The 20,881-nt window shown below is 44.1% G+C and overlaps 1 protein-coding gene across 1 annotated transcript in view; it reads left to right on the top strand.

Moving 5' to 3' along the window:
- Window positions 1-20,881, top strand: part of LOC106556921 (uncharacterized) — a 33,167-nt gene that overhangs the window by 8,305 nt on the left and 3,981 nt on the right. The window contains 2 exon segments of the mRNA XM_087711587.1: window positions 1,588-2,620; window positions 2,622-2,857. Coding sequence (XP_087567713.1) covers window positions 1,588-2,620; window positions 2,622-2,857 — 1,269 coding nt within the window.

A 20,881-nucleotide genomic window follows, 5' to 3' on the forward strand; every position in this document is an offset into this window, starting at 1 on the left:
GTGTGCATCATTGTCTGTTGTTCATATTTGTTATGTTGGGACACAGCAAAAGCTTTGTGTTTATGGTTCACAGCTCTCACCCAACCAGATCCCATGGTTGTCCATACTGCCCTTCTCCTGCAGGATCTTTGTGGTAGAGGGGGATGATAGCACAGCAGCTCAATAGGGTGGGATGACTGAATTGGGTACTAATTATTACTTGGAGACCACAGATGGGAGATTCTAGATGGGTAATCTGTCCACGTAGACTAGTGATTTGTTTACAAGGAGGACAGTATCCAAATTTGAAAAGAGTACTATTAGGAATAGTACAGTTGGGTAACAGTTGGGTTGGCAATATATAAACCATGATGGTAGTGCTGTACCTTTAAGTACTGCTGTAAATGTGATTGGTTGCTGTTTCCTCAAGCGGCCATAAGATGGAGCCAGAATGACTATTAGCTCTTTGTTTGTTAGATGCCGAGCATTGGATACTGGTTGTAGACGTGTCAGAGCTCAGAGTGAATGGCTGTGAGTTTTGCTACTGTTAGTGACTTTGGGTGCTGAACTGATTATATGATACTGGACTGTGTTTGTTAGATCACCCCTTAACTGCGAACATTGATGACTGACCGTCTTAACCGTGTATGAATTGGACTCTGCATACCTCTATTTCCACAGAAGTAAAAATACTATCTGTTTTACAATTCAGTGTCTCCATATGCTGGTTTATGCGTTCTTCTAGACTACTCTCACTACGCTTCTCTGCACGCACTCGTTCTCCTAACGGGGAGCTTACCTAACAAGTACTGTGAAGCACAGCTGCAAAACAAGTATTGCACTGAACTAAGCCGGTCATTTTGAAATAAAATAAAATCACAATCTCAAGCACACTAACCTTGAATGTATTATTGCTATTTTTGGTTTATACGAGCAGCCGCTACCTTTGTCCTCTGTACTCTCTCTCAGACTCCCCGCTCACAGCTAGCAGCTCCTCCCACCAGCCTCAGGGATGTTAATATGCAGTGGAGGCAATTTCACTCTACCTTTGTCCACTGTACTCCCTTTCAGACTCCCTTCATAGCCAGCATCTCCTCCCAGCTTCTATGTAATTAAAATGCAATGGAGGCAGTTTCAAACTATCTTTGTCCTCTGTACTCCCTCTCAGACTCCCCTCACAGCCATTAGCTCCTCCAACCAGCTTTTGTGAAATTAAAATGTTCCAGAAGCTGTGAATGCTCCAACACTGAAAGTTTTTAAAAAGATATTGGATAACCATTTGTCTTAACTGGTGTAGGGTTTCCTGCCTTCGCAGAGGATTGAAGATCTCCAAGGTCCCTTCCAATTCTGTTCTATATGTTTGCTTAACTCAAAACTGATTTGCATATATAGAGATAATTGTAAAGAAAGAGATGTTTCCTAGATATTTTCAAAGCTTTCATGACTCATGAATATAGAAATCATCATGTCTATATCACACCCCTGTAGGCATGCGAACATAACCTAATGGAATTTCAGAGAAATTCTGAAGGTAATTCACTTAACTTTTTACAATTTGATCATTTTCTCTAACCTCATTATCATTTTCATTTCTCATTTGTTTTGAAGGTAATAATGAGCAGGAGAATCAAGATTCCTGTGAATTGTTCCAAGTGATCAATACAACGGAGAAGTTTGGAATTCGAATGGAATTAAAAAGCCATGACAGAAACCAGTCAAATGATATCAATGAGGAAAGCTCATCTTCCACTGATGCTCCAATGCAACACTTTTGTGCCCAAGAAGAGAAAATAAGGAAAAAATATACTGGAAAAAATGTGAAGCTAATCAAAGCTAAAGTAAATGAACACTATTTAACCCAAAATGATGCTATAGGAAGACACAATAGACAAAATTGCAATGGGGAATTCATTCTTTCTCTTGGAAATAAGTGCTTTAGATCTCAAAAAGCTATTGACAGAAAAGAGAAGCCTTATAAATGTTTAGAATGTGGAAAATGTTTCAGAAAAAGCAAGCAACTTACTATCCATAAAAGGATCCACACAGGGGAGAAACCATATAAATGCATGGAGTGTGGAAAGGCATTTACTCAGGTCAGTAACCTTAGAAGCCACAAAAATGTCCACACAGGAGAGAAACCATTTAAATGCATGGAATGTGGAAAGACGTTTGCTTATAGTAGTGGGCTTGGAAGGCACAAAAATGTCCACAGAGGAGAGAAACCATTTAAATGCATGGAATGTGGAAAGGCCTTTGCTCAAAAAAATCATTTTACTTCCCATAAGATGATCCACACAGGAGAGAAGCCGTATAAATGCATGGAGTGTGGAAAGACCTTTAATCATGAATGTAATCTTAGAAGACACAAAAAGATCCACACAGGAGAGAAACCATTTGAATGCACAGAATGTGGAAAGACCTTTGCTCAAAGAGATCAACTTATAACCCATAAAAGAAGCCACACAGGGGAGAGGCCATATAAATGTATGGAGTGTGGAAAGATGTTTAGTCACAGTAGTACACTTACTTCCCATAAGATGATCCACACAGGGGAGAAGCCGTATAAATGTATGGAGTGTGGAAAGACTTTTGCTCTGATTAGTAGACTTACTATCCACAAAGAGCTCCACGCAGGAGAGAAATAATAAATGCATGGAGTGTGGAAAGACCTTTGCTCATAGAGGTACTTTTATTTCCCATAAGATGATCCACACAGGTGAGAAGCCATATAAATACATGGAGTGTGGCAAGACATTTACTCGTGGCAGTGGCCTTAGAAGCCACAAAAATGTCCATACAGGAGAGAAGCCATTTAAATGCATGGAATGTGGAAAGATCTTTTCTCGAAAACATAATCTCATTTCCCATAAGATGATTCAACATCCCATAAGATGATAGAACGAAATCAATTTCTTTGTAATAATTTTGTACAATGACTTTGGTTTGGTTTGGTTTGGTTTATTGGATTTATATGCTGCCCTTCTCCCAAGGACTCAGGGCGGCGTACAACATTAAAAAAAACACCTATTATAAACGTTAAAAAAAATTAGATAGAATATCCAAAAAACAAACCCAATTAAAATTAACAATAACATTTTTTTAAAAAATTCAATTACAATTAACAATAATCAATAATTTATTTTGTTTTGTTCAGGCCAGGCTGGCTTGCTGGAAAAGCCAACTTTTTAGGGTGCATTGGAAGGACCGGAGGTCAGGGATTATACGAAGCTCTGAGGGCAGCTCATTCCAGAGGGAAGGCGCTCCCACAGAGAAGGCTCTCCCCCTGGGGGTTGCTAGCTGACACTGTCTGGCTGATGGCACCCTGAGGAGGCCAACTCTGTGGGATCACACTGGACGGTGGGAGGCTACCGGTGTCAGTATGTGGTTTCGCAGGTATCCTGGGCCTAAGCCATGGAGTGCTTTAAAGGTCATAATTAGTACCTTGAATCGTACCCGAAAGACAACTGGCAATTTGTGCAGGCGCCTAAAAGGGGTGCAACATGGGAGCACCTAGGTGCCCCCATGATAATCTGCGCAGCTGCATTCTGGACCAGTTGAAGCCTCCGGGTGCTCTTCAAGGGCAGCCCCATGTAGTGAGTGTTACAGTAGTCCAGGCGAGAAAGGACGAGGGCATGAGTGACTGTGCACAGAGCATCCCGATCCAGGAAGGGGCGCAACTGACGTACCAGACGAACCTGGTAAAAGGCCCTCCTGGTCACGGCCGTCAGGTGTTCTGCTAAACTAAACCGCATATCCAAGAGCACTTGTTACCTCAAGACTGGATTACTGTAATGCGCTCTACATGGGGCTGCCCTTGAAAAGTGTTCGAAGACTTCAGCTAGTCCAGAATGCAGCCACGTGAGTGATTGTGGGTGCACCTAGGTACACCCACGTTACACCTATCCTCCGCGAGGTGCACTGGCTGCCCATCTGTCTCCAGACTCGCTTCAAGGTGCTAGTTACTTATAAAGCCCTGCATGGCATCGGACCTGGGTACCTGAGAGACCGCCTCCTGCCAATTACCTCCCAAAGACCGATTCGATCACACAGGCTCGGCCTTCTCCGGGTCCCATCTGCCAACCAATGCCGGCTGGCGACCCCCCGGGGGAGAGCCTTCTCTGTTACTGCTCCGGCCCTCTGGAACGAGCTCCCCGTGGAGATCCGGACCCTTACTACCCTCCCGGCCTTCCATAAAGCTACCAAGTCCTGGCTGTTCCGGCAGGCTGGGGGCTGTTGAAGTATCCAGCCCCGCTTCATTTGTGATGTGTATTTTAAATATTGTTTATATTGTCTTATTTATCCCCTCCCCCATTTCATTGTGAGCCGCCCGGAGTCCTTTGGGAGTGGGCGGCATACAAAACCAATAAATGAAACAAAACGAAACGAACGAGGACTCCCAGATTGCGGGCCCTCTCTGCAGGGGCTAAAATTTCATTTTTAAAATTTAAAATTTAAAATTTCATTTATCATCAAAGATGGAACAAGATGCACAAATTGGGATGACAGAAACCACAGCCACTCAATCTTGGAGGGATTGAGCTTGAGCCTGTTCCTCCCCATCCAGACCCACACAGCCTCCAGGCATCGGGACATCACGTCAAGGGCATCGTTTGGGTGGTTTGGGTAGAGATGAAAAGTTGGGTATCATCAGCATATTGATGATACCGTACCCCAAAACCAGGATGATCACACCCAGTGGTTTCATATATATGTTGAACAGAAGGGGTGAGAGAACCGACCCCTGGGGCACCCCACAAGTGATGCGCCTTGGGTTGATCCCTGCCCTCCAGTCAACATAAACTGTGACCGATCCGACAGGTAGGAGAACCACCGTAAAACGGTGCCCCCCACTCCCAAGTCCCCGAGTTGTCACAGTAGGATACCATGGTCGATGATATCGAAAGCCACCGAGAGGTCTAATAGGACCAGGACAGAGGAGCAGCCCCTCTCCCAGGCCCGCCAGAGATCATCGACCAACGCGAATAATGACGTCTCCATGCTGTATCTGGGCCTGAAACCTGACTGAAATGGATCCAGGTAGACAGCTTCATCCAGGTACTGGGGAAGCTGATGTGCTACCGCATTCTCGACAACCTTCGCTACAAAGTGAAGGTTGGAGACAGGACGATAGTTGACTAAAGAAGCTGGGTCCAGGGAAGGCTTCTTTTTTTTCCCTTTTTTCTTTTTAGGAGGTTAAGAACATATTTAATGATTGGAACCAAAGACACCAAAGTCAAGAGACCTATCAAGGTATACCAGAGGCTTGAAACAGACTTACCGGGATTTATGGCCCAAGGGCATGACTGTTCAAAAAATGGTGATTGACCTGCAAATATAATTAACATAAAATAGATCCAGGTATCTTGGAGGAAGATGGAAAAGCGTATGTGGAAGACATTCAGCAAGGTTCTTTGCTTATAAAGTAGTGGTTCTCAATGGCTGTGCTAACTGTTCCCAGCAAGGGGCAAATCCCAGGAAAGGCTTCTTAAGGAGGGGCCTCACTACCGCCTCCTTCAAGGCGGTGGGAAAAAAACCCTCTCTCAACGAAGCATTGGTAATCGCCTGGAGCCAGCCTCGTGTCACCTCCCAGGAAGCCAAGACTAACCAAGAGAGACACGGGCCCAGCACACAAGTGGCAGCACTGAGTCTCCCCATAATCCTGTCCATGTCCTCAGGGGTCACAGGGACAAACTCATCCCAGATGGTGCCCACAAGATTCATCCCTGTTGACTCGCCCGAATCTACCCAGTCAGAGTCCAAGCCTGTCCGGATCTGAGTGATTTTATCCTGCAGATACTGAACAAATTCTTCAGCCCTATCCTGCAAGGGGTCTTTCCCAGTTCCTTGGTTAAGTAAGGAGCGGGTCACCCTAAACAGGGCGGCTGGGCAGTTATCTGCAGATGCGATAAGAGCAGAAACACGTTGCCGTTTTGCTGCTTTTATCACCACCACGTAGGATTTAATATGAATTCTTACTAGTGTTTGATCAGATTCGGACCAGCTGGCCCTCCAACCACTCTCTAGGCGTCTTTTCCAGCGTTTCATTCAATAAAGGCTATACTACTACTATGATCCACTCAGGAGAGAAGCCATATAAATGGCTTACAGCATGGAATGTTGTAAGAGTTTTGCTCAGAATGGTCATCTTCTCATAAAAGGATCCACACTCAGGATAAACTACAGTATATAGCAATAGCAATTCCATTGAGACTTATATACCACTCCACAATGTTTTACCACACTCTCTGAGCAATTTACAAAGTCAGCATATTGTCCCCAGCAATCTGGGTCCTCATTTTACCGACCTCAGAAATAAAGAAGGAGAAGAAAGGAGTGATAAGAGAAAAGAGGAAAAGAAGAGAAGGAGACAGATAACTTTGAAGAGGATATGCTGAATGTCGCAGCAGAGGGTGATAAAAGTTAGGGAAGGAAGAATATACACTCAGAAGAAAAAAGCAGAAGCCCAGAGTTTGGGAGAAAAGGCTCACTAGGAAGAAGTGGAAAGGATAAGGGGGAAAAAAGTGAAGTTGATAGGAGAGAGGAAGAAGGGAAGCATACACATATATACAGGTCATATAGTAATATGAATTATTAGCTAATTGGAGATTTAAAAATTGCTATGTGGAAAATATAAATGAGAGGCATGTGATTTGTTCTTTTACATGATGGTTAAACTGATTCGCTAATTGGTTGAATAACAAGGATGATAATGAAAAGATAATTAAATATAAGTTAAAATATTTGGTATATGGCTACTATGCAGATAAATATATGTAGAACCTTTAAGAAGATGAATATAGTGTGGTGTATATTGCCTGCCATGATATATAGCTGATTAATGAAATTGTAATAAGCATTGAATAGTAAGGTTTGTAACTAAAAGATAATTAAATAATTAAATAAATTAAATAAGTAAAGATATGGGGAGGGGGTGGAGGAGGAACTTGAAATATATTTCTAATGAAAAAATACTGAGATTATAAGGAGAGGACTAAAAACCTGGGGCATGTATTTTTGTATAACTATACTATACAATATTATTATGAGAATAGCTGGAAACCAGACCCACACTTTGGCCAAAAAATAAGCTTGGGGGTGGAGGATACAAATATAATTGCTATATATGTATCCTTTTTTAAAAAAATAAGGAGGATATATGAGAAAATTATTCGTATGAAAGATGTTTATTGAAATGAAATTACCAACACCATCAACCTTAAATGGAGTCTGCTCAGATGCTGAAATACACCATGCAAATGAAATGAAGAGAGTGGAAGAGAGAAGAGAGACAAGAGAAGGAAGAGAGGGGTTAGGAGAGAGGGTAGAGGTGGGGAAGAGGAGGAGAGAAGGAGTGGAAAGAGGAGAAGGAGAGAGGAAGGGGAAGTAGAGAAGGATGATAGAGGGAAGAAAGGAGTTAGGGAGGAGGAGAGAGGGAGAACAGAAGAAAAAATGATAGTCTTTGGGACTTGATGGAAAGATGAATTGACATAACATTGAATAATAGAAAACTGTTGGTTTTGTAATACATGTGGTTATTTGTATGAAAATAAAAAAAACTTATTTTTTTAAAAATTGTATTTGTATGCATATTGTGCCTTTCTGATCCAAATAAGAGAAGGTTGAATCCAACAAAATGAAACTTAATGTGGAGAAAAGTAAGATTTCACACCTGGGCAGGAAAAACAGATTACAGGAAACCTGGCTCAAAATCAGTAATTGTGAGAGGGACCTTGGGAGTCCGAATGGATGATCACTTAAACGTGAGTCACGTATGTGCAGCAGCAGCAGCCAAAATAGCTAATGCAATCCTTTATTGTGTAAACAGAGGCATAGAATCAAAATCACGTGAAGTATTAGTATCGTTTTATAAAGCCGTACTAAGACCACACCTGGAGTACTGCATCCTGTTTTGACCATCACATTACAAAAACGATGTAGGATAAAGTGCAAATGAGCAGCTACGATGATTCAAGGCCTGAAAACTAAAACATGAAGAACAGTTGCAGGATTTGCGTTTGGCTAGTCGTCAGAAAAGAAGGATTAGGAGTGATATGATAGCAGTATTCCAGTATTTGAGAGGCTGCCACAAAGAGGAGGGGGTTCAATTTATTTTCCAGAGCATCAAAGGGCAGGACAAGAAACAGCACGTGTAAAAATAATCAAGGAGAGAAGCAACCTCGAATTAACGAGACTCTTCCTTACAGTGAAGACAATTAAGCAGAGGAACAGCTTTCCTTCAGATAGTGAGGTTGCTTCATCACTGGATATTTTAAAGAAGAAACTGGATAGTCACTTGTCTGAAATAGATCTTATAGGAATATCAATAGATCCTGAAATGGTATAGGATCTCTTGCTTGAGCCAAAAGTAGAGATAGGGGTGCCAGCCACCAAGGACTTCTACCGGGCTTAGGACTTCAGTCACCGGGGCTCTGTCGATTCCTGGATGGACAGAAGGAGAAAGTTATGTCTTTGGGGAGTCTTTAAAAAGAAAAAAAAATATTCTTCCAATTCACTAGAGCAGTGTTTTTCAACCTTGGCAACTTGAAGATGTCCGGACTTCAACTCCCAGAATTCCCCAGCCAGCGAATGCTGGCTGGGGAATTCTGGGAGTTGAAGTCCGGACATCTTCAAGTTGCCAAGGTTGAAAAACACTGCACTAGAGGATCCAGAAGTGAATTAACAAATAGTCACGATTTTCACTTTATAAAGCCACTGCCTTCTTTTTAGCTATTCCACAAAGATGTTTAATGTTCCAAGATGCAAATGGGCTTATTATGAAAAGACAAACAAACCCATAACTGAAATGTTGTTCTTTGTCTGGGTGTCAGCCAGATTAGATCCCTGCTTTAAATTACCAATTACAAAATAGAATATTCTTCAGGGAAGGAGGCTTTCTGCCTGCAGGCATATTCTGGTCTATATTCTGGCAATCTCCCTCTGAAACCCACCAAATCTCCCCCTTCAGCAAGGATCTCAACATGGCCCTGCCAAAGTAGAGAGTGCTTTGGATATTTCCACATTTGAAAAAGTGAAGAAGGGAAGCAGGGGCTATTTAGGACATCAGGGGGAAGGAGAGGGAGCACACCAAATGTATGGCTTTATCTTCCTGATTCTCCCATTTTGACATTTCACATAAGTTGTGACAAAACACAACAGACTCCCTCCTTTGCTGCCACCCCCATCCTAGCTCCAGCTTCTTAGTTATTCTGAAACATCTGGGGGGAGGGAGGGAGGCCTGTTCATCTTGATTAACCCCCCAATTAGGTCAATTAAGCAACATTCCAAAAGTCCCCGGAGATGAGATGGGGGGGGGGGGGAGATCGCAGGTGGTTCATCCCATGTCAAGTGGCTTGACTTCAGAAAAGAGCCTAGCTCGGCCATCGCAGATTTTGATGAAATTTGGTGTGAATATGCATACAGATCCCCAATGAATATTGGTAAAGTGTTTGTTGGCTGATTCAATATTTGTGGAGATAAAGTCATTTGACCCCCCATACCGCAGCCTTCTACAGTATGACTCTGAGGGTTCAGCAACTTTGAGACATAATATCTCTCTGGCAATATTTTGCTGAGAGAAACAAAATTTGGCCATCTTGTACAACTTCTTGTGTTTTATTAAACAAAATAATAAAAAGCATTCCCATGAGTGATCTCCATCTAGATAAGCTGGAGCAAATTTAGCTGAAAATGAATGCGGCTTGAAAAAAGGTTACAGTTTGGCTTTTTATATCTCTGGAAGGAAAGGTATGAAAAAGGTGGGACTTTGTTCGTAATAACTTGGCAGCACGAGGTTTCTGAATTTAAAATTTCATTCTCCTACTGTTTTACAATAGTTCACAAATTGAGTGTAAAGTTGACGGTTTTCGTAAAAATTCCAAAAATAGGGTATTTTCAGCCCGCTTTTAGAAAAAAGGCCTTTTAAAAATTCTGTTAAATCATTCTCCATGCTAAGAGTCTGAAGGGGCAGAATTTGGGCCCTTTAGGCCTTGAGTGACACTTGTCTAACCCTCCATTGGTTTGTTTCCTGGACTCTCCAGTCTCTTTGGGCGTCAGGAAGTGCCCATTCAACCACTTCCGGTGGGCCAGAGGACCAAGGGGCTGCCCACCTGGAGATTCAGCTATGGGGCGGGAGGATAATCTCTGAGCCGCCCTGATGAAGAATTGAAGCTTGTTGCCTGCTGGATCCTGGCCAGTTCCTCAGTTCCGCTTCAGAGGAGCCCAACACTTCAGGCTGGGGAAGCGGAACCCAAGCGCCTCTGCAGCTGTTGGGGCTTGGAGAAAGAAACACTGTGTGTAGAATAGAATAGAAGAGTTGGAAGGGACCTTGGAGGTCTTCTAGTCCAACCCCCTGCCTAGGCAGGAAACCCTACACCACTTCAGACAAATGGTTATCCAACATCTTCTTAAAGACTTCCAGTGTTGGAGCATTCACAACTTCTGGAGGCAAGCTGTTCCACTGATTAATTGTTCTGTCAGTAAATTTCTCTTCAGTTCTAGGTTGCTTCTCTCCTTGATTAGTTTCCACCCATTGCTTCTTGTTCTACCCTGAGGTGCTTTGGAGAATAGTTTGACTCCATCTTCTTTGTAGTAACCCCTTGTAGTAAAATTGGTGTACAAGCAAGCCCCGGTCTACCACCTGCTTCTGATGTGGAAAGGAGGGGCACTGGGCAGCAAATTGCCGCTCCAAGATTGGCCCAAAGCTCCCTGCCGTGGGGGAGAGGAAGCCAGACAAACAACCTGGGAAACGGAAGGACACCCCCATGAAAGGGGTGGAACCAGTTGCACAATTCCCTCCCATCCTGAGTGAAGAAGAAGCCTCCTCTCCATCGGGGAAAAGTGAAACCGATTCCGATGATGACCGGCTGGTAAGTTCCCGATCGGGCCCCACGACCATCTCAGTAGAACTTAGTGCCTTCTACTGGCGCTGAAGCAAAAATGCTGGCCCTTTTAGACTCGGGATGCACACATTGCATTGTTAGCTTGGAAGTGGTGGAAAAAATGGGCTTAAAACTGAGAACTTTGAAAGTCCCCATTGCTTTTTGCCAGCTGGATGGGTCTGTAGCTGTGGGGGCTCCTGCCCATTTTGTGACTGAACCAATAGATATGTGGGTGGGGGATCACCAAGAAACTTTTAAGTTTCATCGTTGCACCTGGGATGGATCGGCCCCTCATATTGGGCTTACCCTGGTTACGGAAATGGAACCCACACATCAACTGGAGGAAAGGGTGGTTGCGCATCTGATCCCCTAAATCCCCAGAGGGAGAGGGGAGGGTTTCCAACATAACCAAGGCTGAACCTAACCTAGCGGCTGCGGTGCAGAAAAAAATTGAGGGGGAGGCCAAGTGTGGCCTTACCAAGTGGTATTAACACTTCACATTATCTTGTTTCTATCCCTCTGCTTATGCAGCCTAAAACTGTGTTGGCTTTTTTGGCAGCCACTGCACACTGCTGGCTCATATTTAAATGGTTGTCCACTAGGATTCCCCCTCTGACAGTTACTACTATTGAGCAAGGTACAAGGTGTGTGTGTGTATGGCTGGGGATGGCAGAGAGAACTCAAAGAAAATCAAAATATTTGAGGGGGAAGCATGAAAGGAGCACAGACGTTCTGTCTGGGTCAGGTGAGAGCTGGACACCCCACAGAGGCTACCTGGATCTGGGGCTGATTTTGTGCGACTGGCTGTGTCCGGATACACAACTGAGGGGCAGATCTGGACTCTGCTGCCTCCTTCAGCTGCAGGGGGGGGGGTTGGAACTGGGCTCTAGCCTGCTGAGGCTGCTTCTGGGCCAGGGGGAAGTTTGACCCCTTCCAACCCCCCCCCCCAAATCCCTGGAAAGGATCCAGGACATGAATCTGGAATTGAGGATTTGTTTAACCTGCCTTTGTGTAACTAAGCGGAACCCAAATCTCTTCCAAAGACTAGAAAATATGTTTTCTATGGATGTAGTGAAAGATGTGTGAAAGAAAGAGAATGTCTGTTTTGGAGATAATATGGGGCAGAAGGTTTCCAGACGTTAATGGTTGATGCTATAATCCCATAGTTTTACTGTAGTTCACAGAAGTTCTGTTAAAATCCCAGGTTATATTATAAATTATAAGTTTATTGTTTGGTTTGAAATATTGTTCACCCATCCTTCCGCCCTTCCTAAATAACACTGAAACCTTTTACAAGGAAGAAAATCCGCTTGGGGATCCTCCTATACATCCTATCTATGGATATTTTTCTCCGCTTCTCGCTCTGACCCGAGCGCCCTCCTCCTTCAGATGAAGTCACAAAGGACTCTGCCCGGAAACCGATGACGCTGCAGCAGGGAGAATCCCCATTGGTGCGTCAGATCGCTCTGCTCCCTCCCAACACAAAAAGTCCAAGAAAAAACACAAACACAGGTTCATTTAATGCTACGATTCTGCCGTAGGAAGAGTTTCTGCGCTGGATGACAAGTGGGGAGGGGCAGCCCCGCAGCCAAACCCCCCCTTTCTTTCTGTGGGTCAGGGGATCCCTTTTCCTTGCAAAGCGGCCCCTGATGAAGATCCCGGATTAAAGTTTGGCCGTTTCTCCTTTCCGCGGAGAACTTCCACAGGGGTTGGACTAGATGACCTCCAAGGTCCCTTCCAGCTTATCTTGGCACGATCTCAAGCCGTATAAGAATCTATATTTTTTTTCTGTAGAAAAAGATATAAAGTAACATTTTGGAAGAAATTATCCCCGTATAAAAGGGCAGATCTGGAGCTTATATCCAGGAATTTCCGTCCCTGAACCCAAAGGCTCCTTTTCATTCTTTTTTTACTCTTGGAGGAAGAAAATGCAGGTCCCCTCCAAAAAATCCCCCCTTCTCTGCGCCCCAAAAGAAACCGAGAAGCCAAGAAGAGAAACGAAAAAGTTGCTGAAGGAAAAGGACAAACCGCGCCCCCCATCTCGGGGCTTTTCTCTCTGGAGGTTTCCAGGTAACAGCCGCAGGCAAAGTGGCGCCTGGCTGGGTTTGAAGGGAGGAAGAAGCTACGATGATCGCCTCGGGAGCCCGAATGGCGGCGGCGGTTGCGAGAGGCGGAGACCCGACACTCTGCATCACCAGACGCCGCAGAAACGGCACCGAAATCCCCCCGCTCCTCCCGCTCTTTTCTCGGCTCTCCCAGAAGAGAATTTGGGGGGCTTCCCCGGAGAAGAGAGGGGGCCAAACTATCCCCCAAAGCCCCAGAAGACGAGAAGCAACGGGTGGAAAGGAACCAAGGAGAGAAGCAACCTGGAACTCAGGGGAAACTTCCTGACAGGAAGGAGAATTAACCGGTGGAACTCCTTGCCACCAGAGGTTGTAAATCCTCCAACACTGGAGGGTTTAAAGAGACTGGACTGAAATGGTATATAGCTTTTCCTATGCCTGAGCAGGGGGCTGGACTAGATGACCTCCAAGGTCCCTTCCAGCTCTGTTCTCTTCCAACTCCAGGCCGTTCTTGGTCCTGCGCGTCAATAAACCTCCTTTCTTAAGCAGCCTCCATTTTACTCCCTTCTTGGAACTGGACCTGTTTTTCCTTCCGACACACTATCAGGGGATAAAATAGAAACCCAGGACTGGAAGGTGCAACTGAAGCGGTTTAATGTGGAGGAAATATGCAGCTGGTGTACAGGATAGCCTTTATTGTCATTGTACAAAATAAATTGTCCAAAGGAAAAGGGAGACACGGACACAAACTTGTAGTTTTATATCAATATAAATGCATTTAACATTCGCAGCAGAGAAAACAGACAGGAGCATCCTGAGGTAAATCTCAAACGGCGCCCAGAAGGAAAAGGCGGGAAACAAGGGAAACTCCCCCTTTCCACCCGCAGCAACCAATCAGAGCGCAGATCCCCTCAGGCGGGAGCCCACCCTCACTCAGCCACAACGGGTGTTTGGGACCATTGTGCACTTTCCTTCTCCAGCCGTTAAATTGGATATTTTAACATTTAAAGTGTTCAAAAGAAACAGGCCAAAAATGATTTTGATTTTGTCCATTAGAGTGAATTGTCAGGCTGGAATGTTTTTTTAAATCTTGCACTGTCCTAAAAAGAAGTCAACGTCTATTTTGTACCTCAGACTTTCTTTTCCCCTCTCTTTCTCCTTCCCTTAATTTCCTATTTCTATTTTTCTTTGTGTTTTGTATAATAAATAAGATCTTGGGACTCCAGAAAGAGCAAAGAAGAGCAACAAAAGATGGAGGCTAAAGCATATTTTAAAACGGTTGCTGGAACTGGGTGTGAAGAGAAGGGCATCTTCCAATATCTCAGGGGGTTCCAGAAAGATTTATTTTATCTTACCTTTTTTCTCTTCCCTTTCCTTCCGTCCTGTAAATAAATAAATAGGGAGACCGAATGGAAGAGTTGGAGTTAGCGCTATATAGAAGAAATAACCAAACTGCTCTAGAAGCGCAGCAGAAGAAAGACGAAAACCTCCTTCAATGCATTTGGGTTAATATCCAAGGGGGAAAAGAAGGACAGGCGTCGAAGCCTTTGACTGACAGGGAGCCTTTCCTCCCTCTACTCCCAAGCCCATCATCCCTGCCTCCCCCCCTCAGAGGCGCGCCTCTTTCCTGCCCTTTCTACGATCCCGCCACTTTTCCCCAAATCCTCCTCTGCCAAGGGAAGGGAACTCCAGGCGCTTCCCCATTGGCTCACTGGAGGGCGAATGTCACGGCTGGCTTTCCTTAGGAAGCGGCGAAGGAAGTGACATCACTGAGCCTTGCCTCTCTAGGACGTCACCCACTCACTCTCCTTAACCCCTGGGGCTCCGCAGGAGAGGCTTCGGGAGAGTCTGGCGGGGGGACATCCAGTGGTGTCCCGGGTGAGGGGTGTGTGGCTTACTGCTGGGTCCCATGCTCCCCAGCTGCAATCTCCTTTCAGTGTGAAGTTGGAGAAGCGGGGATACCGGGAAGGCGGAGGGGTTCCGAGGAAGAGCCCGAGTGGGGAAGAGGGGAGGGTCATCCTTGCGGAGGCCCCGCAAGAGAGGAGAGAAGCCGGGCGAGGTGGAGGCAGGATTCGCACCAGGCTCCCCGAGGGCTCGATCCTGTCTCCGGACGGGGAGAGAAGCGGGGCGGCCTCTCCAGCTGCCTTCTCCCCGGCCCTGCACTGGGATGAGCCACTTGGGGTTCCGGGCAGGTTGGGTGAAGGTTGTTCAGTGGCTGAATTCTGCTTTCTAATTCTTGGCTTTTCTTTTTCTTTCCATCTCAGACACGGAAACTGGAAGCCATTTGGGCTCTTTGAAAGGCAAAATTTTCTCTTAGGGGGGGAGAGCAGAATAACTTGCAGGGATCCGTCCTGGGGCACCAGAAATGGTCCCGTGAAGGAAAAGGCATCTGGAGACCCACCAGAGTCCTTGGACCCATCTGGAGTTGCTCTGCAGGACAGAGAAAGGATGGAGACACAAACTTTTGCCAAGGAGGGAAGAGGAAAAGGCCCTTCAGCTGCTCAGCCTGGGAAGTGGGGAAAGCTCTGGAGGAGGAGGAGTGGGCAGAAGTTCCTGGAGGAGAAAACCATCCTCCCTTCAGAAGTTCAGCCCTGGAACTTCATCCAATACCAGGAGGCTGAAGGTCCCCGAGGACTTTGCAGCCAACTCCATGACATTTGCAGACAATGGCTGAGACCAGAAAAACACACCAAAGCTCAGATGTTAGATCTGGTGGTTTTGGAGCAGCTCCTGGCTCTCCTGCCCCCAGAGATGGAGAGCTGGGTACGGGAGTGTGGAGCACAGAACAGCTCCCAGGCGGTGGCCCTGGCGGAAGGCTTCCTCCTGAGCCAGTCGGAGGAGCAGACCGAGTTGCAGGTGAGAGACTTTAGGGAGCTCAGAAGGGAATAAAGAATGTATTTGAATACTTCACCCCTCCTTCCCAAACTTCGTTGACATTCATAATATGTGGCAATTCACCAATTCTTGTAGTACATTTTTCCATTGTTTTCTCACTCAACCTGACTGATGGTTATTGGGGGTTTGACGTTGTGTTCTGAATGTAAGAATGCACCTTGTGTTGTGTGACATACATTAATTCCGTTTCTTTTTTCCTTCCTCCTATTTGAAGTGCTGCACTGTGGAGATCAGAGTTCCTGAGGGAAAGAAGAACCCATCAAATCCCCCCCAAGAGCTACTTTTCAGGAGGATCCCTTGGGAAGATCAAAGTCAGGACAGCTTAGGAGGTAATAGAAGATCCTCCAATTGCCCATCTGTCTTCCTTTCACTATCTCATCTCTTCTATAGAATACCTCCTCCTATTTTTCTAATTATGCATTTTGAAATTATTTATTCCTTACAGAGAAACACAGAATGAAGCTTTCTGGATTTTATGACGGAGATCAAACAGCCGTTGAACCTCCAAATCAAGTAAGAAAGGGGAAAGATATTAGATTTCTATTCTGCCTTCAGTGAAGTGGGTGTACAGAATGCTCCCGCCTTCTATTACCCCCCTCCCCCTTCTATCCCTTGTAATGCAGCCTATGATTTGGTTGGGGTTGTTTTGGCAACTGTAGCATATGGCTGACTCACATGTTTAAGTAGTTGTCCACTAGGATTCCAAAATCTCTTTTGCACTTACTATTGTTGAGCCAGGTGTCAACTATTCTATGGCAGTGCATTTGGTTTTTCTTTCCTAAATGTAGAGCCTTACTTTTCTCACAGTTGATTTGATTTTGTTAGATGGGGCCCAATCTGTTGATCCTTCTATATCTCAAGCTTATTTTCTGGAGTGTTGGTATTCCTGTCAATTTGGTCGTGTCTTGAAATTTGATGAGTTCTCCTTCTATCGTCTAAATCATTGATGAAAATGAACAGATTTTGTGAATCCTCCCGTTCTTGTTTCCTTGTTCAGGAGAGTCTTGTGTCCTTCGAGGAGGTGGCTGTGTATTTCTCTGAGGAGGAATGGTCTCAGCTGGATCCTGACCAGAAAGCACTGCATTCGGAAGTCATGCTTGAAAACCATAGGAACGTGGTCTCTCTCGGTAAGAGTTTTCTAGTCCCCAATCAGACAGTTCAAGAAGACAGATTATAGTTAGTTTTTTAATTAAAAAATCAGTGATCTGATATCGTCTCCTGGGAGGGAGAAGGAAAGTATCTGGCTTTCTCATGCTCTAAGGAAAGAAAGCGTCAATGACTCTTTGCTTAGAGACTTTCCCTGCCATTTCTTATCTGTATTTTTCTATTTCTCTTTGAACTTATCTGTGGAGGCTGAAAAAAAGGAGGTGTGCTTTTATGTCTTTTCTGGAGGTCATGTGTGAGGAATGTGTTGTCATATGACCTCTGAAACCTCCAAAATTGTGTGAGAACAAAACTTTCACACTCAGCCCATGGAGGAGCATTCTCCCAATCCAATTAGAGAATAAAGACCTCGTGCAATATCACACAGAGAATCCTAGGTTACAGGTAATCTTCGAGTTACGACAGTTCATTTAGCAACTGTTCCAGGTTATGACCAGCCTTCCACCAACTACTTGAAACCTAGTCCCAAAATTATGAGTGTTGCAGCACCATGACCGTTCCCACTTACGAATGACAGCAGAGGCACTGCAACATTCAACCTACCTATTCCCCCACCCCATCCCACCGGGATTTACCAAGCTGGCAGGAATAGCCAACACTCCAGAAGACAGGCTTAAGATGCAGAATGATCTTGACAGACTTGAACATTGGGCGCTATTCTAACAAAATGGAATTTAATGGTGAAAAGAATAAGGTTCTACATTTAGGCAAGAAAAACGAAATGCACATGTACAGTATAGGTGGTGCCTTGCTCAATAGTAGTAACTGAGAGGGACCTTGGAGTCTTAGTGGACAACCATTTAAATATGAGCCAGCATTGTGCTGCGAAAAAAGCCAACACAGTTCTAGGCTGCATAAACAGAGGGATAGAGTCAAGATCACATGAAGTTTTAATACCACTTTATAATCCCTTGGTAAGGCCACACTTGGAATACGGCTTCCAGTTTTGGTCGCTCTGATGGAAAAAAGATGTTGAGACTCTAGAAAGAATGCAGAGAAGAGCAACAAAGATTGTTTAACTGGAGGATAAAACTTTTAAAGAACGGATGCAGGAAGTGGGTATGTCTACTTTAATGAAAAGAAAGACTAGGGGAGACATGATAGCAGTGTTCCAATATTTGAGGGGCTGCCACAAAGAAGAGGGAATAAAGCTATTATCCAAAGCACCTGTGTCAGGCTTCCGAAAGATGCTCTAATTAATATATGAGCCTCGAGTCAAGTTTCAAAAGCAATCCAGTCATTTATTAGAAGCAACATTTCAGCAATTACCCAATCATAGTCAGATCTGACCTCATGTAGTTTACGGCTTAGGTAGCCTGGAATGTGCTCCCACTCTTCTGCCCATGGCAAGTTGATAACAGACATGGAAGTGCTTTGCAAGTTGACATTCTGTTCCCCTCAGTTCCCAAAGGTGCCCTCTGCGAAGGAAAAACAATTTGAGTACAGGAATAGGATAGGGGTGCATCCCCCCCCCCTGACTTGTTTGTATTTTCTGCATGGAATTTTGCTATAAGGCAATCAGCCTGGATATGTCTTCTCTTTACCCAAGATGCTTCTGATAAGTGGTAGCCCTTCCACTTGATTAAGTATTCAAGGATTTGTTGCACCTTATAATGGGTTTGGTCCTAGCAGTCGGGATAATTTCAATTGCACTGTGACTGGGTTGATGATCTTTTTTAAATTTTTGTATGAACACAAACAGACAAAACACAACAAACACCACAAAAATATCTTCCATTACAAATTATAAAGAGTGTGTCAATTGGTTACAAAGAGCTTTCATTAATCTCTTCCACAGTCATCACCTACAATTCATATCAAGTTATATGTTTTAAATCAAATATATTTATATATATTACTATCATCATACCTCAATCTTCATATGACTATGATTGTTTTTACATCCCTTTATATAAAATATTCCAAAATTTAAAGCAAAACCACATGATGACATTCCGTTATCTATTTTCAATATCATCCAGCAACATTACATCTTTATGACACTTTCAAAATAAAAAATTAATCATGTTTAATAACAAAGTTTTTAGACCTTCTTTCTTAATCCCTGTTTACAATTTATATCCAATTTCCCTTTTGTCATGTCATACAAATATTACATTATGATCATTATCAATCATTTATTTAACAACATCCATCATAATTTCATTTTCATTTTTTATTTTTTGGTCTTAGGTTAACTAATTTTTTTAATATTATCAGATTTTATACATAACAAAGTTTCTAAACTTCCTTTCATGATCACTATTTAGAATTTATACCAAATTTCCTCTTATCAAACCAATACATATGTGTACATTGTTATCGTTATCAATTATTTATCTAACTATATCCATTATCATTTCATTTTTAACATAATGCTCTAATTTTAACTAAATTTAACTAATATTTTATTAGTTTTCATATCTCAACCTGTGTCTTTCCAATAATAGTGCAGTCTTATGTCTTTTGCCATTTGTGGAATTAGTCTTCTGGTTATTTCCTTAATCAAATTTGTGTGGACTTCTCGTCACAACTTGTTACTTTTTACATATCTTGTAAAATCTGAAGACCCTCCGTCTGCTTCTTTAATCAGCTTATCTTTGGTTATCAGTAGTGCTTTTGTCAAAGTTTCTCTCCTTGGATCCATCAATTCTTCTCTTTTTTCTTCTTCTAATCCTTGAAATCTAGGGTAGAGCTCCTTTCCATCTATCTTCTCTTTCCATGTTTCACTCTTTCCATCTCCAAAAGGACCGTCCAGCGGCAAAAGTATCGACTGCGATCTCGGAGCTCTGAGATCGCACGTCATATCATTGTGACGTCAGCTTCTCGTCTCCCCTGGGTTGATGATCTTTACTATGTGGAATGGTCCCATAAACTTTGGTCCCAGTTTCATGCTAGGTAGCTTCAACCTCAAATATTTTGTGGAGAGATAGACTTTCTCACCCAACTGGAATAGCTGTTGCAGAGCTCGGTGTTTATCTGTCTGTTTCTTTTAGGTTTGTGCCACTTTAGCTAGCGCTTTCTCCCAGGTTGCTTTCAGCGTTGACATCAAGCTGACTGAGGAGGGGGGATCCCTTGGGTACTCGGGTATTGGGACAAAGTCCATGTCGCTCACGGGCTAGTCCCGTGCTACTGTGAACAGCATTATTGTACGCGACCACAGCAAAAGACAGGAAGGCCGCCCAATTGGACTGCTGATAATTCACGTAGCACCTCAGGTATTCCTCTACCATAGCATTCAGTCTCTCTGCCCACCCTCCCATTGGTGTTCAGATGAAAAGCTGAGCTGAGGCCCAGGGATGATCCAAGAACTTAGCCGTGAACTGGACCACTCTGTCTGAGATGATTCTTTGTAGTACTCTATTCAGGCAGTAGATGTGCTTCAGGAACAGTTTGACCAGCTGGTGGGCTGAGGGTGGTCCGCTGAAGGGTATGAAGTGCACCTGTTTGGAAAACAAGTCTATTACAGTCCAAATCACCATGTTCCCCCCACTTTTCGGCAACTCTACTATAAAGTTCATTGCAATCTCCTCCCACAGCCTCATTGGCTCTGCTACAGGTTGCAGCAGTCTGGGGTTTTTTTCCTGGTCATTTCTTCATTGTGGCGCAGATGGTGCAACTTTTCAAGTAACTGCCCACATCTTTCTTTATGCCAGGCCACCAGAACTGCCTCTGGGCTATGTGTAAAATTTTTGGAACCCAAAGTGGCTTGCCAGTTTGGCGTCGTGGATCCTCTGGAAAATTGGGGTGCATAGGAATTCCGGGACATAGAGTTTTGTCCCCTTTCATGTGAGGTCATCTCTTTATGTCAAGATGTGTTGATTGTCTCGAAACCAGGGGTCTGCTAGTAGTCCACTATTGAGTCTCATTGTTAGGTCGTTCACTGCTTGGTCTTGCCAGTCG

The sequence above is a fragment of the Thamnophis sirtalis genome, unplaced genomic scaffold (assembly GCF_051295495.1).
Source record: "Thamnophis sirtalis isolate CommonGarterSnake01/CBP01778 unplaced genomic scaffold, rThaSir2_p1.2 scaffold_3, whole genome shotgun sequence".
In the NCBI taxonomy this organism is placed as follows: domain Eukaryota; kingdom Metazoa; phylum Chordata; class Lepidosauria; order Squamata; family Natricidae; genus Thamnophis; species Thamnophis sirtalis.